The 26,111-nt window shown below is 45.1% G+C and overlaps 1 protein-coding gene across 8 annotated transcripts in view; it reads left to right on the forward strand.

Moving 5' to 3' along the window:
* Window positions 1-26,111, forward strand: part of LOC115480283 (SEC14-like protein 2) — a 117,658-nt gene that overhangs the window by 30,114 nt on the left and 61,433 nt on the right. For 6 of the 8 annotated variants that reach the window (XM_030218837.1, XM_030218839.1, XM_030218838.1 and 3 more), the window contains 2 exons: window positions 2,048-2,143; window positions 4,811-4,871. In XM_030218837.1, the coding sequence (XP_030074697.1) occupies window positions 2,048-2,143; window positions 4,811-4,871 (157 nt within the window). The remainder of the gene's footprint in view (window positions 1-2,047; window positions 2,144-4,810; window positions 4,872-26,111) is intronic. The other 2 variants (XM_030218840.1, XM_030218842.1) reach the window with 1 other exon arrangement.

The following is a 26,111-nucleotide window of genomic DNA, read 5'->3' on the forward strand; positions in this document are numbered from 1 at the left end:
CTACTAATCATTTCTATAGCACTACTAGACATACGTAGCGCTGTACACTTGAACATGAAGAGACAGTCCCTGCTCGACACAGCTTACAATCTAATCAGAACAGACAAACAGGACAAATAAGAGATAAGGGAATTACTAAGGTGGGGATGATAAACTAACTGGTAGAAACTCAGTTAGTTTATGGTACTAACTGGGTTTCTACCAGGCACTTGTGACCTGGACTGGCCACTGTTGGAAACAGGATACTGGGCTAGATGACCATTGGTCTGACCCAGTGTGGCTATTCTTATGTAAGGATGGGATGGGGGCACCAAAAGCCTGTCTCTCACCTGCTCTCCTGAAGTGGCCAAAACCTATATTCCACGACGTTCCATCCTAAATTCCAGTCAACGAACTTATACCAGAACTGGACATAACCAAACTCTCTATACCTGATTACCTCATCAACTGTTACAAATGAACTTTAAAGCTATACCACTCTCTCTCTTATCCTGATAATGAACTCTTTATACCTGACTGCTAATCTGCTTGTTCTCTTATGAACATTTAATGCATTACCAACTTGTATTTCCTCATGCCGGAAATGGCGATCGCCATTACGAAATAATGTAAGCCACATTGAGCCTGCCAATAGGTGGAGAAATGTGGGATACAAATGCAACAAACAAACAAATAAATAAATAAATACATAAATAAATTCCTGGATCTGGCAACCCCCTCTCTCTTTCAGGCCACCATGGGTCTGGCAATCCCTCTCTTTCTCTGGCCACCCTTCCAATTTACCTTTAAAAGTGTCTGCCTCCTTTCGAGCACTGGCAGCGTTTCACCTAATGATACCGATACCAGCTCTGGGATTTTCCCTCTGCTGCACCCCTGTGGGACAGGGTGGGGCATGGCAGAGGGAAGATACTGGAGCTGGTACAGGTAATATTAGCCAGAATTAGTGGGTCTGCTGTTTAAAATGTCTGCCCACCTCCTATTTGTTGGGGGTCTTCCATAGCCATGTTCAGCTTGCTATCTTGTAAGCCTTCTTGGAAATACTATCCCCAGGATTTGTGTCTTAATTTCCTTGCGGATTCTATAACAATGAATGTAATTTAATTGTTTAACTAGCTAATAGTGCTGTTAATTGGATGTTAACAAGCAATTATCAGCATTAACTGGCATTAAGTTTTACATACACGACACGCTAAGTGTAACGTGGTGCGCGTAAGTTCTAAGTCGCATAGTTGAAAAGGGGTGTGGCCATGGGCGGGGCATGGACCTTTCTAAAATCTATGCGCATTGTTATAGCATACACCTGCTTTGCACCTAATGTAGGTGTCAGGATTTACGCCAAGTGAAACATGGTGTAAATGGCCGTGACTAAATTTGGTCGAGTGGAGAGGTACTTCGCTTAATTCTATGTACCGTGTGGAAATTTAAGCTTATTCTATAAAATTTAGGTGTGCTTTAGAACAAAGAAACAGTCAACAGATCTCCTGTCACAAGGTGTTGCTTGCTGATCAGTTGGCTGTTTCTTTGTTCTCTCTGTGGATTAACTTGTTTTTATAACCACGTGTATACATAAAGGATTTATTCAAGCCAATAAGCTTCTTCTCAGAGAAAGTTGTTTGTGACCCCTGAGGCAGGCGCTTTGGCGCCGAAACACGGGCTGTGTCGGGTCCTTGATATGAATATTCTGAATAAACTGTTTCTTGATATTATCTCCCTAATGGTTTGCACATTTGTCAGCCTCTGCTTTTGCTGTTGTGCTTGTTCGTTTTGCCAGTTATTTTTATAACACTGGGCCCATTTTATTCATTTCTCTACTCCTCCTTGGTGGGATGGGCTTTCACTTTGGGCTGTAGGGTCACATGGGTAAGCTCAGCCAGATAGCTCTCCTTCACTGAACATTGACAGGATCTGTCCAACCCCGGACAGGTCATTCTCACATATCCCTTTCCTCTTCCTGCAACTCTAGTTCCATTATTAAAAGAGAGAAAGCAGAAGGGCACCTGATCTGTGGGAGGCTGATATTTCTCATCCTTTTTCTGCTCTCTTCCAGCTGGGGAGAAAAATGGAGGAAGTAGTCACGATCTGTGACTGTGAAGGACTGGCACTGAAGCATCTCTGGAAGCCAGTGGTAGAGGCTTTCATAGAGGTGAGGAAAGGCAGTCTAAAGTGAAGTTCTTAGCAGAAATCATCATAATTTTATGTTGTGGATGTGGATGTGGCAGTGGTGTAGCTGGGTGGGGCCAAGGGGGCCTGGGCCCCCCCAAATTACCTCCGGGCCCCTGGTTTTGCTGGCAGGGTTCCCCAACCTGTTGGTTGTTCTCACCAACCTGCAGGTTTCATTGGGGGCATTATTGGAGTTTTTTCGAGAATTTGGTGACTTTACGGGGTTCAGGTTAAATTTGGATAAATCAGAGGCATTGGCTAGCTCCCTAGAGATTAAGTGCTCTTGGCCTGGGCAGTTTCATTTGCGGTGGGCAGAATGATCCTTCAAATACCTGGGTGTACTTCTTTCCTCGGAGGTCAGGGAGTTATACCAGCTTAATGTGACCCAGATGCTACTTAATACTCAGCAGCAATTGGAGAAGTGGCAGGCGTTACCCTTGCCTTTGATTGGGTGCATCTGCCTTTTGCGAATGGTAATTTTTCCTAGATGGCTGTACATGTTTCAAATTTTGCCACAGCGGCTATTACAAAAGAACTTGCAGCGCTTCAATCGTCTCGTTTCGTGGTTCTGCTGGGCTAGGAAGAAAGCAAACCTAAGCTTTTCTCATTTGATGGGTAACTGGTCTCAAGGTGAGTTGGGCCTTCCCAATATGAGATTTTACAATATTCATGTCTCTTACGTCATGTTTGAGATTGGGTCTACTCCTCTAGTTACTTTACACATCTTGCACTCGAGTTGGCGTACTTTGACCCATATAACTTGTTATATGGCTGTATAGAGAGAGGTGTGACCAGCAGAAGAAAGGGGGTGTTGATGCCCCTGTATAAGTCATTGGTGAGGCCCCACCTGGAGTATTGTGTTCAGTTTTGGAGGCCGTATCTTGTTAAGGATGTAAAAAGAATTGTAGCGGTGCAAAGAAAAGCTACGAGAATGATATGGGATTTGCGTTACAAGATGTATGAGGAGAGACTTGCTGAACTAAACATGTATACTACTCTGGAGGAAAGGAGAAACAGGGGTGATATGATACAGACATTCAAATATTTGAAAGGTATTAATCCGCAAACGAACCTTTTCCGGAGATGGGAAGGTGGTAGAACGAGAGGACATGAAATGAGATTGAAGGGGGGCAGACTCAAGAAAAATGTCAGGAAGTATTTTTTCACGGAGAGAGTAGTGGATGCTTGGAACCACCTCCCGCAGGAGGTGGTGGAAATGAAAACGGTAACGGAATTCAAACATGCGTGGGATAAGCATAAAAGAATCCTGTGCAGAAGGAATGGATCCTCAGGAGCTTAGTCAAGATCGGGAGGCGGGGCTGGTGGTTGGGAGGCAGGGATAGTGCTGGGCAGACTTATACGGTCTGTGCCAGAGCCGGTGGTGGGAAGCGGGACTGGTGGTTGGGAGGCAGAGATAGTGCTGGGCAGACTTATATGGTCTGTGCCAGAGCTGGTGGTGGAAGGCAGGGATAGTGCTGGGCAGACTTATACGGTCTGTGCCAGAGCCGGTGGTGGGAGGCGGGGCTGGTGGTTGGGAGGCGGGGATAGTGCTGGACAGACTTATACGGTCTGTGCCCTGAACAGCACATGTACAAATCAAAGTAGGGTATACACAAAAAGTAGCACATATGAGTTATCTTGTTGGGCAGACTGGATGGACCGTGCAGGTCTTTTTCTGCTGTCATCTACTATGTTACTATGTTATCTGTACCGCATGCAGAGAGATCTTTGATTCCTAGATATTTTAGGAATAGAGTGCTCTTAGGACCTCTCAGGGAAGTATGGAGGTTTTTGGTAAAAGGGTTAGGAGGGGACCCACAAGTCACTGAACTGCTACTTATAAGACCAAACCCTGCTTTTTCCCCAGGGTTGGATAATCAGACCTTCATTCAGTGGGAGCGGTCACGATTGAGAACTTTGGAACATATCCTAGATATGGAGGGAGGGTTGAAGTCTTTGGATCAATTAAAAGGCCAAGACTGTATTAGATTGGGAGACACTTTTGCATATTGTCAGGTCAAACATTACATTCGGTCCCTGCCGATGGGGGCTCTGGGGTCCCGGAGTGGGGGCAAGATTCGAGACTTTTTTGAGACAGTTGCTGAGGGTGCCCCCACAATATCTGAGTTGCATAAGGCCATCAAGAAGAAGAAGTCTTATTTTGAACCTGTTGAGCTGTCAGCGAGACTGTAGGGGGAGGAGGGGGGTGGGATTAGAGTGGGGTAAATTGCTTTCCGTCCTCTGCTCTGGGGGGGGGGTCATAAGAGTCCAGTCCTCTTGGGGCACGGGAGGGGGGAGTCCTGTAGAGAGATAAGTGGGGAGAGGGAAGGAGGGAGGAATGCTTAGTTGGGTTGGATCAAGGTTCATAAGATTTTATTGTTATTGCCGTTTTGAGTCAGTGGCCAGTTTGTCTGGCTTATACTATGATTATTGTTTATGGTTTAAGGCTGTGTTTATTTCTCCTAGGGATGGGAAGGGGAGAAAATTGTTATTTCTGTGCCAGTGGTTTCTTGCTCATATATAGCATGTTCCTGAGATTCAATGTACGCTGTATTGATGTAGATGAATTTGTTCAACATGCTGGTTTATCAATAAAAATTGCTGAAATACAATCATTTACATACTCTTACGATTGGTTTTGGTTTTATAGATCCTGATCATGTATGAAGACAACTATCCCGAGTCCCTAAAGCGCCTTTTTATTATTAAAGGTGAGTCTATGCATACTGGGGGTGATGCAGGCTTCCTGGTACCTGGGTATAAACATCCAGGGGACGTAGATGAGTATCCCCCATGCTATCACATAGTAACACACCAGCTCATTTTTGAAAGTGATCACCAGCCATCTTCCGACACAAATCAGAAGATGGCCGGCGATCTACTGAAACCGGCCAAATCGGTATAATCGAAAGCCGATTTTGGCCGGCTTCAACTGCTTTCCATCATGGAGCCGGCGAAATTTCAAGGGGGTGTGTCGGTAGGGTAGTGAAGGTGGGACGAGATGGCCGGCTTCACCCGATAATGGGGGAAAAAAAGGCAGGCTTGATGAGCATTTCGCCGGCTTTACTTGGTCCCTTTTTTTTCACGACCAAACTTCAAAAAGGAGCCCCAACTGGCCAAATGACCATCCGAGGGACTCGGGGATGACCTCCCCTTATTCCCCCAGTGGTCACCAATCCCCTCCCACCCTAAAAAAAAAATTCAAGTGTTCGTCAGGGGCGTTCTAAATCAAAACTATTTTTGCTCAGCTTTTTCAGTAGTACTAGTGGGATTTGAACCGGCCACCTCTGGTGCTCTAACCACTTGGCCGCAGCTCCACTTACTTGGATGTCCCTCCCTTTTAATTATGCCCCTTCAGGTCTCTTTCAGCCAATCACAGACAGGGGTCTCTCTCAGCCAATCACAGCGCATTTAGCTGTCTGTGATTGGCTGAGAGAGACCCCTGTCTGTGATCGGCTGAGAGAGACCTGAAGGGGCATAATTAAAAGGGAGGGACATCCAAGTAAATGGAGCTGTGGCCAAGTGGTTAGAGCACCGGTCTTGAAATCCAGAGGTGGCCAGTGCAAATCCCACTAATCCAGAGGTGGCCAGTTCAAATCCCACTGGTACTACCGAAAGCAAATGTCCCTGATGAGCACTTGGATTTTTTTTCCACTTTTTTGAAGTCGGCCATCTGTAAACCCAGCAATCTGAACATTTGACCTAAATGTTGAGATTTAGCCAGCCCCAACCGTATTATCAAAAGACAAGATGGCCGGCCATATTTCTTGATAATACGGTTGGCACCACCCCTTTGCGGAGCCAGCCCCGAAGATGGCCAGCGCCGTTCGATTATGCCCATTGGCGGCACAGAAAGACCTGTACGGTTCATCCAGTCTGCCCAACAAGATAAACTCATATGTGCTACTTTATGTGTATACCTGCCGTTTTCAGGGCACAGACCGTAGAAGTCTGCCCAACACTAGTCCTGCCTCCCAACCAGTAGCCCGCCTCCCCCCACCGGCTCACGAATGTGAGGAAGAATTGCCCCCAAACCAAGACCTCAGTCTTCCTTCTGCTTATTTCTTTCTAGGGCTCATTTATTTTGTTGGAATAAACAAGGAGGAACTGAGTGCCTGGATTTTTTTTGGTCCCAGTTTGGCTAAGATGAATTGTAAGGTTAGAGCCATGGGCTGAGGACGGGGCCTATCTTAGCCCTTCTGGCTGAGATTCTGGAATCTGAGCAAACTGGAGAGGGTGAACAGCCTGCAACCTAACCTCCTTGTGAACACGAACTGGTCAATGTTCAAGGCGGTGGTTATACACTTTACATGTACTAAACATACAGCTGCTTTTTAAAAACATGTATGTTTGAAAGATATTAATCCGCAAATAAACCTTTTCCAGAGACGGGAAGGTGGTAGAACTAGAGGGCATGAATTGAAGCTGAAAGGGGGGCCAACTCAGGAATAATGTCAGGAAGCATTTTTTCACTGAGAGGGCGGTAGGTACCTGGAATGCCCTCCCACGGGAGGTAGTAGAGATGAAAACGGTAACGGAATTCAAAGATGCATGGGTCAAACAGAAAGGAATCCTATTTAGAAGGATCAGATCTAAAGAAGCTTAGGGGAGATTAGGTAGAAAACCCGGTGTTGGGCTGACTTCTACAGTCTGTGTCCTGATGGAGGATGAGTAGATTTGGATGGGTCAGAGTCGAGCTTTTCAGGGGCTTTGACAACTTCAGAAATTTTAGAACAAGGTCAGTGCCGGGTAGACTTCTATAGTCTATGCCCTAAAAATGGCAAGGATAAATCAAGATCAGGTATACATATGATGTATCACATCATACCTTATGTAATGAGTTTATCAGACCATATTATTTTATTTAGTCCGGTATACTCGTAGACAACTTTCTTTAAACTTAGCTCTTCCTTCAGCAAATAAGATTCATTATAAATGTAATATGGATTGGGGTTTTTTTAGCTATTTTGCCGTTAAATTATGGAATTCCATCCCTACCTCACTTCAGGATATTTAAAATTATTATTTGTTTAGGAAGTCTTTGAAAACTTATTTTATTTCAGAACTATTTTGATTCTTGATATTTGCCTACGTTCTGATCATTCACCATAACCCGCTATGATTCCTTGAGGGAAATTAGCAGGATAGAAAAGCTGCAATAGAATAGAATCTTGTTGGGCAGACTGGATGGACCATACAGGTCTTTATCTGCCGTCATCTACTATGTTACTAAAGCTCAGTTCTATGAAGGGCGCTATGCAGCAATGTTACAGAGTACGAGTGAAGGTTGGCGGCCACGTGCCTAACTTTAGGTGTGATATCCAAAGAATCCAATTAACAGGACAAACTTGAATTGATAGGTGCAGGGACAACACAGTAATTTATATGATATATGCACAGTCCCAGGCACTACATATTTTCATTAGCATGTAATTGTCATTTTATACTAGACATATTTTTTAATAATTTTTTTTTGTATTTTTTGGGGGGGAATTATCAGAATGTCCTGCAACAAACACTGCTGAAAAACTTCCATAAAACAACAAAGTGCAAATCCTCATCGATACCAGGGGCGTAGCCAAACTTCGGTGGGAGGGGGGTCCAGAGCCCGAGGTGAGGGAGCACATTTTAGCCCCCCCTGGTGCCGCCAACCCCCCCACCACTTTTGACCCCCCCCCCCGACGCCAGTGCCGCCCCTCCCTGTCCCTTTCGACTCCCCCCCCCCTCCCGACGCTACCAACCGTCCCCCGTCACCACCAGGTACCTTTGCTGGTGGGGGTCCCCAACCCCCACCAGCCAAAGTCCCCTTCAGCACCGGTCTCCGAGTCGGCACATTGCTGATCTGGATTCTGTTTCTGTGAGTCCTGATGGCGGCAAATTCCTACATGTAGGTGTCAGGACTCACAGAAACAGAATCCAGATTAGCAACGCGCCAGAGACCGGCACTGAAGAGAACTTCGGCTGGTGGGGGTTGGGGACCCCTGCCAGCAAAGGTACCTGGTGTTGGCGGGGGATGGTCGGCGGGGGGGGGGGGGGTCAAATGTGGCGGGGAAGGGTCGGCGGGGGGGGGGGGGGGGATGAAAGTAGGGGAGCCAGGGCTAAATCTGCGGGGGCCCATGTCCCTGTGGCCCCACCTAGCTACACCCCTGATCGATACACTTCTCTTCTTTATGGAAGTTTTTCAACAGTGTTTGTTGCAGGACATTCTGATGATTCTCCCCCCAAAAACAGTAAAAAAAATTATAAAAAAACTATGCCTAGTATAAATTGACGATTACATGCTAATGAAAATATGTAGTACCTGGGGGACTGTGTATATATCATGTAAATAAATTTAGGCGTGAGCACTTACACCAGCTCAATAGCTGTGGAAATGTGTGCGACTAATTGTTGTGTGTGTAAGTGACAACATTCCATAACTTACACGCACATTGCGCAACTGTAAGACACGCCCCTGACCTGCCCCTGTGTTCGCACCCTTTCAGTTCCATGCTATAGTATTAAGGAACTATGGATTACATTCTATATATGGTACCTGAAAAACTGTCGCTGAAAAAGCTTCCGCCTAGGTGTATTCTGTAAACCGTGCCTAAATCTAGGCGTGGTTTATAGAACACATTTAGTGGCCATGACGGCGCCTAACTCTAGGTGCAGTCATTTACACCAAGTAAAGTTTGGCGTAAATACCGGCGCCTAAGTTAGGCGTATTCTATAACCCTGTGCGTAGTTTTTCAGAACGCTCATGATCCAGCCATTCTACACCTGTAGCCACGCCCTATTTTTAGCAGCACGCCTTAGAATGTACATGGACCACTTTCCAGAATATGCTTAGCAAGTAGTGTGCGTAAATTCTAATTAATGCCAACTACTGCTGATAATTGCTTGTTAGCATCCGATTACCAGTGTTGATTAGCTTGTTAACAAATTAGTTTGTGTGTGTTGTTATGGAATAAGCTTTGATTTCCACGTGGAACTCTCAGCGCGATATATATAAACCAAGGGTACATTTGTAGAATAGCATCTAAGCACAGTTACATGCATAACTGCATATTAATGGCAATTAACGCTAATTGTCAGCCATTATTGGTACTTAAAGCCAATTATCCCTGTTTTAATGTCCCCCTTTTAGACCCCTCCAGGGTTACCCAGACCCATGGGGGTCTGTTCTGGGAAGGCATCAGAAGGCGGAGTTCACACCTTATTCCCATGACCACAGCTTTCTGTCTTTCAGGATCTAGGTGTATCTTGGGCCATTTATGTTCCCACATATATATTATTAAAATCTACCCTAATTAGTTGGAAAAGTGAGTGTCACCTGTGTGTGGATTATTTGGTAGAGCAAATGATAGATAAACAGTAGAAATAAAGACAAAGATAGTTTTCAGAAATAGGATTTTGTTTATTCTTACCAAAATAAAGTCTTCTATTCAATACATTCATCAGACAAATTCTGGATTCAGCTGACCGGAGCTCTGCATCCTAGATGCGTTGGGGAGAACCTCCAACGATCTATCTGATGCCCTTCTTTATATAGTATCTGGCCCTAATACAAGTCTATGGCAAAACACTTTTTTCTCTAATATTGCTTAATCTATGAATCATACTTTGCTTTCCGGCCAGGTGTCCATCTGTACCATCTGTACCATCTCCTTTCCTGTTCTAGCTATTTTGAGAGATTGAGACATTTCCCTTTTTGTAAACATTTCCTTAGATACGGGTATCCAAACATCCAAACAAGAACAAAACAACTTTTGTTATGAAGATATCTAAATTTGGATATATCAGGTTCATATCATCTTGTGATCTGAGTGCCAACTTATTAAAAACATTCTCCATCTTACAAACCAAACTTTCCATTTTCATCCATAATTTCTACATCATATGTGTTACATTCAATTTGAAAGTTGTACCAGGTTTCATTAAGACTCATCATGCAGTCCTGCTATTGCAGGTTCTCTGCTATAAGGCCATCAGCTTGTTATCAGGCCTAGTCAATGCTTTTCAGCTGTTTAAAGCTATGTAGCTTGGCCTGCCACTATTCCAGTGGATAGGTCTTAAGCTAGAACACATATTAACTTGCAGGAAAAGCAAGTCCTTGCTCAGCCAGTCATAGATTTTTAAACCTAGCTGGTATTTTTACAGCCTGAGTCCTAAAATCTGGCCTTCCACCCTTCCGGTGGACATCCAGTGAGGGCCTCTTGCTGTAGTGTAATTATACATTCCCCACTTGTCACCCCCTCTGAGGAGGGGTGACACAAAGCTCGTCAAGCTTGTCATCATCCATTCCAGAAGGTGGCAAGCTATCAAACCAGAGGGCGAGTTTTGGTCTTACAAATTGCTAGAAGATATGGTGCAAGATAGGAAACTTCATTCTCAGGTGATATATTATTTGGGCATATGGAATTCCCTTTATATTACCCAACCCCTTGGGCCTTAATCCTGATGTCATCTCTCTTGAGACTTACTCAAACCTGTAGTGAGAAAGATTTTATGAATGTGACAAATCCATGAGTTCATCTACAAAATCTCATGAAGTATAGGTATGTGGGTAAAGCGAATGCTACATACCTGTAGAAGGTATTCTCCGAGGACAGCAGGCTGATTGTTCTCACTGATGGGTGACGTCCACGGCAGCCCCTCCAATCGGAAACTTCACTAGCAAAGTCCTTTGCTAGCCCTCGCGCGCCCGCGCGCACCGCGCATGCGCGGCCGTCTTCCCGCCCGAAACCGGCTCGAGCCGGCCAGTCCAGTATGTAGCAAGACAATACACTTCAAGGGAAGACACAACTCCAAAGGGGAGGCGGGCGGGTTTGTGAGAACAATCAGCCTGCTGTCCTCGGAGAATACCTTCTACAGGTATGTAGCATTCGCTTTCTCCGAGGACAAGCAGGCTGCTTGTTCTCACTGATGGGGTATCCCTAGCCCCCAGGCTCACTCAAAACAACAACATTGGTCAATTGGGCCTCGCAACGGCGAGGACATAACTGAGATTGACCTAAAAAATTTACCAACTAACTGAGAGTGTAGCCTGGAACAGAACAAACAGGGCCCTCGGGGGGTGGAGTTGGATCCTAAAGCCCAAACAGGTTCTGAAGAACTGACTGCCCGAACCGACTATCACGTTGGGTATCCTGCTGCAGGCAGTAATGAGATGTGAATGTGTGGACAGATGACCACGTCGCAGCTTTGCAAATTTCCTCCATGGTGGCTGACTTCAAGTGGGCTACCGACGCAGCCATGGCTCTAACATTATGAGCCGTGACATGACCCTCAAGAGCCAGCCCAGCCTGGGCGTAAGTGAAGGAAATGCAGTCTGCTAGCCAATTGGATATGGTGCGTTTCCCTACAGCCACTCCCCTCTTGTTGGGATCAAAAGAAACAAACAATTGGGCGGACTGTCTGTGGGGCTGTGTCCGCTCCAGATAGAAGGCCAATGCTCTCTTGCAGTCCAATGTGTGCAGCTGACGTTCAGCAGGGCAGGAATGAGGACGGGGAAAGAATGTTGGCAAGACAATTGACTGGTTCAGATGGAACTCCGACACAACCTTTGGCAGAAACTTAGGGTGAGTGCGGAGGACTACTCTGTTGTGATGAAATTTGGTGTAAGGGGCCTGGGCTACCAGGGCCTGAAGCTCACTGACTCTACGAGCCGAGGTAACTGCCACCAAGAAAATGACCTTCCAGGTCAAGTACTTCGGATGGCAGGAATTCAGTGGCTCGAAAGGAGGTTTCATCAGCTGGGTGAGAACGACATTGAGATCCCATGACACTGTAGGAGGCTTGACAGGGGGCTTTGACAAAAGCAAACCTCTCATGAAGCGAACAACTAAAGGCTGTCCTGAGATCGGCTTACCTTCCACTTGGTAATGGTATGCACTGATTGCACTAAGGTGAACCCTTACGGAGTTGGTCTTCAGACCAGACTCAGACAAGTGCAGAAGGTATTCAAGCAGGGTCTGTGTAGGACAAGAGCGAGGATCTAGGGCCTTGCTGTCACACCAGACGGCAAACCTCCTCCAATTAAAGAAGTAACTTCTCTTAGTGGAGTCTTTCCTGGAAGCAAGCAAGATGCGGGAGACACCCTCTGGCAGACCCAAAGAGGCAAAGTCTACGCCCTCAACATCCAGGCCGTGAGAGCCAGGGACCGGAGGTTGGGATGCAGAAGAGCCCCTTCGTCCTGCGTGATGAGGGTCGGAAAACACTCCAATCTCCACGGTTCTTCGGAGGATAACTCCAGAAGAAGAGGGAACCAGATCTGACGCGGCCAAAAGGGAGCAATCAGAATCATGGTGCCTCGGTCTTGCTTGAGTTTCAACAAAGTCTTCCCCACCAGAGGTATGGGAGGATAAGCATACAGCAGACCTTCCCCCCAATCCAGGAGGAAGGCATCCGACGCCAGTCTGCCGTGGGCCTGAAGCCTGGAACAGAACTGAGGGACCTTGTGGTTCACTTGAGATGCGAAGAGATCCACCAGGGGGGTGCCCCACGCCTGGAAGATCTGCCGCATCATACGGGAATTGAGCGACCACTCGTGAGGTTGCATAATCCTGCTCAACCTGTCGGCCAGACTGTTGCTTACGCCTGCCAGATATGTGGCTTGGAGCACCATGCCTTGACGGCGAGCCCAGAGCCACATGCTGACGGCTTCCTGACACAGGGGGCGAGATCCGGTGCCCCCCTGCTTGTTGACATAGTACGTGGCAACCTGATTGTCTGTCTGAATTTGGATAATTTGGTGGGACAGCCGATCTCTGAAAGCCTTCAGAGCGTTCCAGATCGCTCGCAACTCCAGAAGATTGATCTGTAGATCGCTTTCTTGGAGGGACCACCTTCCTTGGGTGTGAAGCCCATCGACATGAGCTCCCCATCCCAGGAGGGACGCATCCGTGGTCAGCACTTTTTGTGGCTGAGGAATTTGGAAGGGACGTCCCAGAGTCAAATTGGAGCAAATCGTCCACCAATACAGGGATTCGAGAAAACTCGTGGACAGGTGGATCACGTCCTCTAGACCCCCAGCGGCCTGATACCACTGGGAGGCTAGGGTCCATTGAGCAGATCTCATGTGAAGGCGGGCCATGGGAGTCACATGAACTGTGGAGGCCATGTGGCCCAGCAATCTCAACATCTGCCGAGCTGTGATCTGCTGGGACGCTCGCACCCGCGAGACGAGGGACAACAAGTTGTTGGCTCTCGCCTCTGGGAGATAGGCGCGAGCCGTCCGAGAATCCAGCAGGGCTCCGATGAATTCGAGTTTCTGCACTGGGAGAAGATGGGACTTTGGGTAATTTATCACAAACCCCAGTAGCTCCAGGAGGCGAATAGTCATCTGCATGGACTGCAGGGCTCCTGCCTCGGATGTGTTCTTCACCAGCCAATCGTCGAGATATGGGAACACGTGCACCCCCAGCCTGCGAAGCGCCGCTGCTACCACAGCTAGGCACTTTGTGAACACCCTGGGCGCAGAGGCGAGCCCAAAGGGTAGCACACAGTACTGGAAGTGGCGTGTGCCCAGCTGAAATCGCAGATACTGTCTGTGAGCTGGCAGTATCGGGATGTGTGTGTAGGCATCCTTCAAGTCCAGAGAGCATAGCCAATCGTTTTGCTGAATCATGGGGAGAAGGGTGCCCAGGGAAAGCATCCTGAACTTTTCTTTTACGAGATATTTGTTCAGGGCCCTTAGGTCTAGGATGGGACGCATCCCCCCTGTTTTCTTTTCCACAAGGAAGTACCTGGAATAGAATCCCAGCCCTTCTTGCCCGGATGGCACGGGCTCGACCGCATTGGCGCTGAGAAGGGCGGAGAGTTCCTCTGCAAGTACCTTCTTGTGCTGGAAGCTGTAAGATTGAGCTCCCGGTGGACAATTTGGAGGTTTTGAGGCCAAATTGAGGGTGTATCCCTGCCGGACTATTTGCAGAACCCACTGATCGGAGGTTATGAGAGGCCACCTTTGGTGAAAAGCTTTCAACCTCCCCCCGACTGGCAGGTCGCCCGGCACGGACACTTGGATGTCGGCTATGCTCTGCTGGAGCCAGTCAAAAGCTCGCCCCTTGCTTTTGCTGGGGAGCCGCGGGGCCTTGCTGAGGCGCACGCTGCTGACGAGAGCGAGCGCGCTGGGGCTTAGCCTGGGCCACAGGCTGTCGGGAAGGAGGATTGTACCTACGCTTGCCAGAAGTATAGGGAACAGCCTTCCTTCCCCCGAAAAATCGTCTACCTGTAGAGGTAGAAGCTGAAGGCTGCCGGCGGGCGAACTTGTCGAATGCGGTGTCCCGCTGGTGGAGAGACTCTACCACCTGTTCGACTTTTTCGCCAAAAATGTTGTCCGCACGGCAAGGCGAGTCCGCAATCCGCTGCTGGAGTCTATTCTCCATGTCGGCGGCACGCAGCCATGAGAGCCTGCGCATCACCACACCTTGAGCAGCGGCCCTGGACGCAACATCAAAAGTGTCATAAACTCCTCTGGCCAGGAATTTTCTGCACGCCTTCAGCTGCCTGACCACCTCCTGAAAAGGCTTGGCTTGCTCGGGGGGAAGAGCATCAACCAAGCCCGCCAACTGCCGCACATTGTTCCGCATGTGGATGCTCGTGTAGAGCTGGTAAGACTGGATCTTGGACACGAGCATAGAGGAATGGTAGGCCTTCCTCCCAAAGGAGTCTAAGGTTCTAGCGTCTTTGCCCGGGGGCGCCGAAGCATGTTCCCTAGAACTCTTAGCCTTCTTTAGGGCCAGATCCACAACTCCAGAATCATGAGGCAACTGCGTGCGCATCAGCTCTGGGTCCCCATGGATCCGGTACTGGGACTCAATCTTCTTGGGGATGTGGGGATTACTTAATGGCTTGGTCCAGTTCGCAAGCAATGTCTTTTTCAGGACATGGTGCAAGGGAACAGTGGACGCTTCCTTAGGTGGAGAAGGATAGTCCAGGAGCTCAAACATTTCAGCCCTGGGCTCGTCCTCCACAACCACCGGGAAGGGGATGGCCGTAGACATCTCCCGGACAAAGGAGGCAAAAGACAGACTCTCGGGAGGAGAAAGCTGTCTCTCAGGAGAGGGAGTGGGATCAGACGGAAGACCCTCAGACTCCTCGTCAGAGAAATATCTGGGATCTTCCTCTTCCTCCCACGAGGCCTCACCCTCGGTGTCAGACACAAGTTCACGGACCTGTGTCTGCAACCTCGCCCTGCTCGACTCTGTGGAGCCACGTCCACGATGGGGGCGTCGAGAGGTAGACTCCCTGGCCCGCATCGGCGAAGCTCCCTCCGCCGACGTAGTCGGGGAGCCTTCCTGGGAGGTGGCCGCGGTCGGCACCGCACGCGGTACCGACGTCGGGGACCTCAACCTGGGCGATGGGCCAGCCGGCGCCACGCTCGACGGTACCGGAGGCGCAAGCACCGCCGGTACCGGAGGGGTAGGGCGCAACAGCTCTCCCAGAATCTCTGGGAGAACGGCCCGGAGGCTCTCGTTTAGAGTGGCTGCGGAGAAAGGCTGAGAGGTCGATGCAGGCGTCGACGTCAGAACCTGTTCCGGGCGTGGAGGCTGTTCCGGGCTGTCCAGAGCGGAGCGCATCGACACCTCCTGAACAGAGGGTGAGCGGTCCTCTCGGTGCCGATGCCTGCTGGGTGCCGAATCCCTCGGCGACCCAGAGCTCTCGGTGCCGACACGGGGAGGAGACCGGTGTCGATGCTTCTTCGATTTCTTCCGAAGCATGTCACCGGAGCTCCCCGGCACCGACGAGGAGGACGTCGAATCCATCCGTCGCTTCCTCGGGGCCGAGACTGAAGAAGGTCGATCTCGGGGGGGCTGTACCGCAGGAGCCCTCGGGGTAGGAGGAGACCCACCCGAGGGCTCACCGCCACCAGCAGGGGAATGGACAGCCCTCACCTGCACTCCACCCGATGCACCACCGTCCGACGACATCAGCAGACGAGGTCCTGGTACCACCGACGTCGATGCAGCTATCCGATGTCTCGGCGCCGATGCAGAGGCCCGATGCCTCGATGCACTCGATGCAGGGGCGGCCGAGGAAGATGGTCTGGACGCTGACGACGTCGATGCACTCGAAGGTCCCGGTGCCGATGCCGACGAAGAGCCCGAGAACAACACGTTCCACTGGGCTAGTCTCGCTACCTGAGTCCGCCTTTGAAGCAGGGAACACAGACTACAGTTCTGAGGGCGGTGCTCGGCCCCCAGACACTGAAGACACGACGAGTGTCGATCAGTGAGCGAGATAACCCGGGCGCACTGGGTGCACTTCTTGAAGCCGCTGGAAGGCTTCGATGTCATGGGCGGAAAAATCACGCCGGCGAAATCAAAAGCCGAAATGGCGAAATTTGGAGCACCAAAATTTAGAGGGAGAAAAAAATCTCGACCGAGGCCGAAAAGAGGCCTACCCCGACGACGAAAGAAAACTTACCAGGGCAAAAAAGCTAGAAGTACGGGGAGGATTTACACGAAACCCGGCGAGGGGTTTCCGGCGCACTTCCCGACTAGGACAAAGCTTTCCCGAAGGAAAAAAACACGTTCAAAACAAATTGGACGCGCGAGGTCGACTTTCCGGGGCTCGACACGGCGAAAACACGACCGTACCGAGTGCGGACAAAAGAAGACTGGCCGGCTCGAGCCGGTTTCGGGCGGGAAGACGGCCGCGCATGCGCGGTGCGCGCGGGCGCGCGAGGGCTAGCAAAGGACTTTGCTAGTGAAGTTTCCGATTGGAGGGGCTGCCGTGGACGTCACCCATCAGTGAGAACAAGCAGCCTGCTTGTCCTCGGAGAATAGCAATTTCAGGTGGATCATGCTAATAAATACTTTCAGGTCTTGCTATGGCTTCTATTGTATCTGTTGCATAGTGCATGGGGAGATAATCTAATGTATCTATTTCAGTGGTCCTTGGAAGGAATAGTGGTTTTGATTAAGCATTGTTATGGTGGCTCAACAAATATATGGTTAGTACTCTGATTGCAGGCTGTTTAAGGTTGTAGGTATTCAGAATCCTTAAACAGGTCGGAATTCCTGGACCTTACTATTACTCATCATTGGCATCCAATCATGAGCACTAAAAAGTGGATAGCAAGTATGAGGTTGCCTAATACTGCCAAAAATGGTCAATCCTAGGAATATTTATATTAACAAAGGTCATGCATGGATCTTGACATATGCATAATGACCTGGAAGTATGGGAAGCATTTTATATATCCGTTACCCCACTTGGAGCTTAGTCAAACCTACAGAAAGACATGCAACTTAAGTAAGCCTACACCAAAGTTAAACAATTGCATAAGTGGTTGATACTAACAGGGTTTACACCTACATTATGATATCATAGCCAGTATTAGGGTTTGATGTTACCCTTGTATCTGAGCAATATCAACTTCAATAAATTACATAAACAGAAATAACGGGGAAAGTCTTAGAAAAACATTTAGAACAATAAATAAAAATAAAACCTCTTCAATATATAGACAGGATTACTGCTAAACTGAAAATAAAACAAAATATGAATCTATAATGTCCATAAACAGCAACAGTAATTCTCAAATTAAGTATCAGTTCTGAATTCTCTTTCATCGATCATGGTTGAGGCGGTGGAAGCGCTGAAGAATCTGGACGGAGATCTGGGTTTTCAGGCTGGCCTGCTGAAGGAAGTGGCTGGTCTTGAGATGGTAACCTCAGGTTCTGTGGCTGAGTAAACCCGTATATCTTTCACATGGACCCAAAACTTGTGATCCAGCAGTTTGCAAGGTGTAAAGATTATTGCCACAACCTTGGCGGATCTAACATCATTTGGGCCTGGATAGATCTTGAAGACGTACTTGTGGTGTACAAACTTGGATCTTTCCATGTCTTTATTCTAGGCATGCCCCATCATACTCAGTCCATCAAGAGTCAGAGGCTGGCAAAGGAATAAGCAAAATAACTGTATGCCTGAATGATACATTGCTATATCTTGGTGGGCATAATCAGTGTCAATTGAATAAGCAAAAATAATATATAGATGTCAAGAGACATGAAAGACAATGTAAACATGGAGAAAACAGTGCTAATTAAGTGCAAAAGCAAAAGCGAAACCATAAGGGTTCAATAATGAAAAGCCAATTTACATAAATAGCAACAGTATATATGAATTTATATCTCCTGATTGGTAGGGATCAGAGCTTCAACTGCAACCCTCTTAATACTAGGAATTGGGATTTGCATAATATATCCCCACTTCTGACTTGCATAATGTGCAAGACAGATTGGTAATTATTACGAAGAGGTGATCAAATAACAATGGTAAAGTATATGGAACAAAAGAAAAGAGTACAAAAAAGGAAAAAACCAACAATATAAATTGATTGTTCGAGTTATTGATGTATGGAGGGTCAAAAATATGGTGAACAAAATAGTCTAAAGGCACGGATAATGCGTTGCAATCTATTGCCAGTAGGTATGGAATCTTCACCTGCGATGACTAACATTCACCAAGGGTTGAGCCCTCAGCTGCAGGAGGCCAGCAGGACTTACAAGTTAGATGATTCAGGAAAAAGGGTAGCTTAGGAAATAGTCATAGTTAAAGCAGAAGACTAATGTGCAGAAATTTAAAACTCATAACTAGTCCAGGTAATGGAAGTATCTTGTGGAATCACGGTCACTGTCTGTTGTAATAGAGAGCTCATACGTAAAGTGCCATGTAGGTACTGGAAAAGATGAGCCTCCAAAAATATTTAATACAGTAGAATATTGAAGAGCATAACCAAGAAGGTCTAAATTAATGACATCATTTGGACAAAAGAAAATTCTCATTGGAGAAGTTAGCACTTCTTTTTCTTGCCAGAGGTCAGTTGTAGCAGAAGTACCAAACTGGAACAGAGGCGGTAGATCAAGATTTGGATTAGCAGTCTTCACTCTACCTACAGGACTTAATAAATAGAGCTGATATAGGAAGTAATATCTAGTAGTCAAATCTCAGCACAGGACCATTAGAAAGAAAAATCAAAGAATGCATTGTTAGTTCCTTGGGGCACCAGTAGGTGGAGCATAGTCTCAATATATAAAATCACAAGTTACAAGTAGAAAACAATTTTTCTCTCTCTGTAGATTAGATTTTGCTGGCACAGGAAGTCAGCAGAGTCTGAGGAAACATTGTGGTCAGAGTCTGCTCCAGGAAAATGCAGACTTTAACATGATATTTTAAAAGATAGAGAAAAGCCAATATCAGAAAAGAAAGATGTAAAAACTCTATATTTCTATGAGGCCTCCTCACGTGACCTTTACAAGGTTTAACTAGGTCAAATGAGAAGGACAATAACCTATAGTTCTCTGTAATAGTTCAGAGCCAATTTGGAAAATGAAAATTATATTAAATTCTAAACTGATCCTTTCTATGCTTTCACAATTTGGGCCCTAAATCATGACAGCATATCAAGATTCACATTCAGAGGGATAGCTAAAAATAAGCTTATATATTCCCAGGAATCAATTTACAATTTAGAGTATATTATAAATACAGAGGAGGAGCCAATTTATAAGCAGGAGACAAGTAGGAGCATTTCTTAAAATATTTTAGTAGAATTCAAAAATCAAGGATATAATAACAATTTTTATTAATGCAATAAATGCATAAATTGACCAGTATGATATGTTCATATAGACCAGTATGATAAATGGAACAGCTTGTAGGCCTACATTATAAATTGAATTCTAAACAAAGGGTAGCAAGGATAACACAGAATCACAGAAAAACCCATCTAGTTATTAAAAATCTGAAACACGTAATGAATTCCTGTATCATATACTGAGTTCAAAGCATTTGTAAAGATGAACTTTAGAGAAAATAAGAACTACAAGGGTTAATCTCTGTCATTCGGTCTTAAGGAAATCACGAAATAACGGTGTTTCCTGTGTCAAATTTGAGTTTACTGCTCACTGCAAGCATTGGATATAATGGTGACTGAAAATAGGTCTATACATCAGACAAAAACTGTAAGTTGAAGTTTTTATATTAAAACTTCATGCTGGTGTAATTAGTCTTCATAGAATTAATACTTCAGGAGAGGAAAAGAGGAGAAGGTTATTACTTTATCTGCTACCAGAGGTACGGTTTTCAATAAAAAGGAAGTTGGCAATTGTAGCTAGTCTTATCTGAACATAGCTCTGAAATAATAGCAACCTAAATTTCTTTAGTTCGGATTTACCAGGTAGTTATGTTATGCAAGGGTTAATCTCTAAACCCTATTTAGAACCAGAAATGCTGTAACTCTATACAATAATATATCTTAAAACTATAAATCTCTAAGAGGCAGGGAAGGAAGTTTGAAAGTTGTAGATAAGACGTGAAAGGGAAAATTAAAACAGCTACTTCATTATTACGGAACACATCTCCAATAGAGAGCCAGGAAGTGAACATCAGCACTAGTTTATTTTAAACAACGTCACAAATAAACAGTGTTTTAGATGGCATATAATATAGAACCTTTTATAGTAAATATCTGGAATAATTATGCAATTTTCAAAGAACACATACACGGACGCACACCTATAAAATTAAAACTGTAAGTGGATCTCTTTTACTAAAAAGTCTGTCATATGATACCTGAATAAGTATCATGTCCGGTATATCTGTCTTATCCAGATTTAGAATCCGGATGTGATTACCGGAGTTAACAAAGATAAATTATCGAAAACCCTTAATCTATTTATAGCTACTAGAACTAAAAAAATGCTTGCATTTCTAGTGAAAGCAATTTACCAGAAGTCAAAAACAATCTATTTAATATCATGTAACAAATTAAACAAACATTGCTTAAATGAAATAATATACAATCCTGGAAAAAACACTCCTTTGAGATTCACTACCACTGCAGTTGATAGGCAATCTCGCAGAGTAACCTTAAAGCACTAATTTAAAACTAAAGAAATGATTCCCTAATAACTAGCTGGTTTAGTTTATGCTATTTACCACAGGACACACAGGAACATACAGACATAAAATTAAAACAGTAATCTAATCCTGATACGTAGAAAACTTAAAGTTCAGAAGAGGAAGCAAGATATTTCTAAATATAGTTCAAAACCAATCATTGGAATTGTGCAGGGTTAAGGAATTCTTTAGGGTTTTAAAACAAAAAAGATAAAATAATAGCCAATCACAAGTCACAGCACACAGACAGAAAAGGAAAACCACACTCATACACCTACACAGTTATTGTCCCACATACAGAGGTGTCCCTGTGTATTGAGGACAAAATTTTAATCTTAGATTTGGTAAAATAAAACATTTAAATTAGAGCTAATCCAACAGGCCATGAAAGTATACAAAGGCAAGCTTAATAGTAACACATACAATAAATGAAAATATACTCACGATTCATGCAATGTAATCTCCAGCGCAGAAAATCAATTGAGAAGGAGGACAGTTGGCGGGATCACTACGCCCTTCCGAATTCTCGGTGGCATAGGGAGGTCAACCGCAAAATAGAAAGGTTTGTTTCAGAAAGTCCTCACCAGAGAACTGAATAGATGTTAGATCACCAGTATCCGGTGTTGGGTGCGGAGAGGAAGATATGATATAATGGGTAGTGAACAACATCACCCAATATGTATAATAATGGGACCTAGTGAGCAAGTGGTCTACAAATAAGCTTCAGACCTGTAACATGCTATAGAAAAATGAACTAGATTAGTAATAATATATATTGACCAGACCTAGAACCTGGTACAAGGTTAGTGGTTCAAAAGGCAGCTTCAGGGATAACAAGGAGACCTAGAAATGATAATGTGCTAACAGTTTACAAAAACATGCAATGATTATCCTGATAGTAAAACATGCAGAGACATAACACAATCATACTCACGCATCTGCTAATGTACTCCAACATAGGGATCCAAAATAAAAATTACCAATTGGCGGAAAGCTCCATGCTTTGACCGCAGGTGACATTAACAGAGAAACAAAAACTACAAAGTATTCAGTGTCAGCTAGTATATGTATCCTACTCTAAAAATACTGCCCTCCAGAGTATGCTTCTATAGAAATTGACCATGGGACTACACTCGCCATGAATTTGGCATGGGATGACACTCGCCATGATATGGGATAACACTCGCCATGAATTAAGCATGGGACTACACTCGCCATGGTATGGGATTACACTCGCCAAACTGAAACCCCAAAAAGCGGGGGAAGCAAAAACTCCTGAAAAATGTTAGAGAACGGCGAAAATAAGTTCCCTAAAATCGGAGGGCAGTGATCTGATGAGTCTTCACCGGTTAGAAGTATGGGAATACACTCGCCAAACTGTCACTAACCCCCAACAGATGCTTAAATATACGTCTAAATAAAAATTAAAAAGGCCCTAGTCAACCTGTACACAATCGCAACTAAAGTCTTAGACGTCTCTTTATTGCCCTCAGCGGTCATGTATACAAGTAACTCCTATGTGGGCAATAATACCGAATCCGCAGGCCACTCCGAAAATGGAATGGAATTCTGCTTTAAATCTAATAATTAAGATACCGTCATCCATTGAAGGATCACCTCCAATGGGTGTAAGCCCCAGGCATCGATATCAAACCCAATGGTTATAGCGTGACACTGGTATATAAGAAAATGAAAGTAATAAAAAATAGAAATAAAATAAAAAAAAATAAAAATATAGCATATCCCAGGGAAGAGCCCCTGAAACAAACTGCAAAAGTGGTAAAAATAAAGTAGAGGTAATAATAAAAAAAGGAAATTGAAAGAAAGATTTGTAACTCTGAACATATGTAAGCTCTTGGGGGATGGTACAACCATAAAAGAATCATTAGACAATAGATTTTCTATTAAATAAATCATAGGAAGGGAACTCAAAAGGCAGTAAAATAAAACAGCCGACAGTAAGGAAGCCTGCAAAACCAAGACAATACAATACAAAATAAAATCATTCACACTGTTGTGCTGCCTAAACATGCATTTAAGTCTGAAACAAGAGTGACACACGCAAAATAGGAGAGTAGGTGGGACCTAGCGAGGGAGAGAAAAAAAAAATGATTTTGATGGACAAGCAGAGCGAACCAATGAAAAAACGACTTAGTATGTTCCCCATATCAGAGGAAGAGAAGCTGTACAACAAAATAGGAATATCAAGTAAATGAACAAAAAAACCTGGAAAAACAGACTGTAAATCATTATTATGGAACTTGCAATATTACACTGCAGAAACAAAGCCCATTTTAGACAAGCAACGACCCAGTGCTGCAACCGCAAAAATGAAACCAAAAACATTCAAAACACTGCTGTTCGTGGGAGAGGACATATACAAAGACGCTAGAGATCCAGCAACTGAATTATCAAAAGATAAGTGATTTAAAAGAAATATGTACCATTACATAGGAATATCATTATGCATACTGAGAAAATGTGCCATAAAACAAAGTTAAACTGGCAGAAAACTGGAGATATGATTGAACTTGCATCCTGAAAAGTTACGGGAAGGCAGTTCTACAGGAAATGAGTGGATATTAATCATGCCGTTCAGAAACAATGGCATAAACTATGTCCCGGAGCCAAAAATACCTCATTAATAAGGGCTAAGTCATATTATCATGAAACTACATTGCAGACAGTCACATCCATTACCCCTTCAAGGCAAAACAAATGCTGCATATGTGTGTCCAAATTTGAAAACGGACTCACACAATTACAGTTCCCAATATTACATAGCAAAGTATCAATTCTAAGTCTAATAACAATAATCTATAGATATAAATGCTACTACTTTTGATACATTCCATTAATTACCCTTTAAACTGAATATACAAGATTGGCAACAAGGAGGGACAATTTTGGAGGGAGGGAAAAAAATAAAAAGGTGCAAGAGTCGGTAGAGCATCAGAGAGGAGGGCCGTGAGGTGTATCCCAAGTATGGAGCGTCAAAGTGAGAGCCCAAAGCATATCCAAGACATAAATAAGGAAAATAAATGACAAATCTTAAGCATTATTAATTAAAAATATAACATTGTCCCAAAACAAATTGTAAATTAAAAGGGTGTGATAACAGCTACTAGGTCAAGTACAAATTTAAAATTACAACTGTAAAAGGAGAAGAAAAAGCATTAATCAGACTGGAAGATGGCCGTATAGTTTGACAGCTAGCCATAAGTTACAGTATAAAGCACTGACAATACATGAAGGAGAAGAGCATGCTTCTGAAGTCCAAATAGCTTAGAAAAACAAGTCACAGAGCCAGGGGACAGGAGAATACTGTATAATGGACAAGAGACCTTTTGCAAGGAGAAAGTATAGGTGGAAGTGAGATAAATTTAACAGTCTTACAGCCGAGGCTGTGACAAGAGAGAGGGGGTACAGAAAAAAATGGCAAATTCACTCAGAGAAGCAGTAACAACGGGAGCTTAAGGCAGACAACTGTCAGGATTAGTGCAGGACTTTTGGGACTTTTAGCAAAGACAAAATACAAAGGTAGAAGACTTAAAGCGTAGCAACAGTTTCATATATAGTGAGTATGACAGAAAGGTGCCGAAGGTGGCAGAGACAGGGTCTATGCAACGAAAATTGAACCCGGAAGTGTAGCTAAAGTGGCTACGGGGAACAGAGACGGAATACAAACCGGGACTTCTCAAGCGAAGATTTATAATATCATGAAAGTTTCAGACGGGGGTTTCCAAAGCTGGCAGGCATAGAAAAAAATGTGGTTTAAAGCTGTATGACAGGAAGGAAGGAGGGGAGGGGTAAGAGTACCCATAGAGCGTGGCAGTAACAGAAAAATAAAGAAGACTTACTACGCAGTTTTAAGATTGAAATCTTTCACAAAGACGCATCAGGACAGTTTCAAACCGGGATGGGGAGAAATCAACATTGGCCAGAAACAGAATCAGAGAGCATGTAAGGTAGAGGTTAAGTACCTCACGGAGGTTTAAGTACAGCGCAGAAGAAATAAGCACAGATCTGTAGGAGGGCAGGGAAGGGACACTCCCTCCGTACGAGATCTAAAAGCAGAAGTGTATAGGCAGGAAAGGAGGTGGGGGCTCTGTGGGCTGTCAGTGTTGAAGAATAGCTCAAAAAACACACAAACCAGAATGATTTCAAAGAAGAGATATAGGATTTCAGGGAACTGCAGTGAATAGGAGCCCAGACAAAGGTAGGAACACATGATCTACAGGTAGGGAAGGTGGGAAACATAACGGGGATTAACTTCAACATACACTGAATAGCCTAAAAAGACAGGAGAAGCTTCGCTCAAGGGAGGATGGAGACTTAAGACACGAAATGTCAAGGCGTTAGGCTAAGAATAGCCAGCATGAGACCGCTAATGACAATCGTGGCGAAACGAGAAAAAACAGCTAGCATCTGCTAGGCGTGGTCTCCCAGCCTAGAACCTAGATGTCACTCGTACCCTTGCACACACCAAGCGCTCGAAAGGGACAGTGTATAGGAGATGAATAAAAGAAGAGATATAAGGGCACTTATCACATAATAATCGTTAGACAGACTCACAAAAGGACAGGAACAGAAAAACAAATGCGCCAGCCAAGCGCAGAAGGAGAAAGTGATAAGGGAACAGAGGAAGAAGGCAGAAAAACAGAACAGTATCAGAGGAAGGGGTTAGAAAAGGAGCGGACTGAATACCAGTTCCCAGTACCCCTCAAGTGGGCACTTTTCACCAGGGTATATGCCAGTCCAGTGAAATAAAGGCAGAAGAATAGCATTAGTAGACATACATAAGATACATAACGGGAATACACAAAATAGGCAAGTGAGACAGAAGGGAGGACGGAAATGAAGATACCCTCCTAGTGAACAGTCTCTACAGAAACAAAGAGACAGAGGACAGATGGTGCAATCTTGTGAGCGCAATGCCGCACAGAAGTCATAAAGACCCAGTCACAAGAGCAATAGATAAAGGTAGACGGGAGAACAGGGCAGAGAGTATACGAGAGGACGGACAGAGTTCACTGACTGTGATAGGAAAGTATAAC

Source organism: Microcaecilia unicolor, chromosome 11 (assembly GCF_901765095.1).
Source record: "Microcaecilia unicolor chromosome 11, aMicUni1.1, whole genome shotgun sequence".
Taxonomy (NCBI): Eukaryota; Metazoa; Chordata; class Amphibia; order Gymnophiona; family Siphonopidae; genus Microcaecilia; species Microcaecilia unicolor.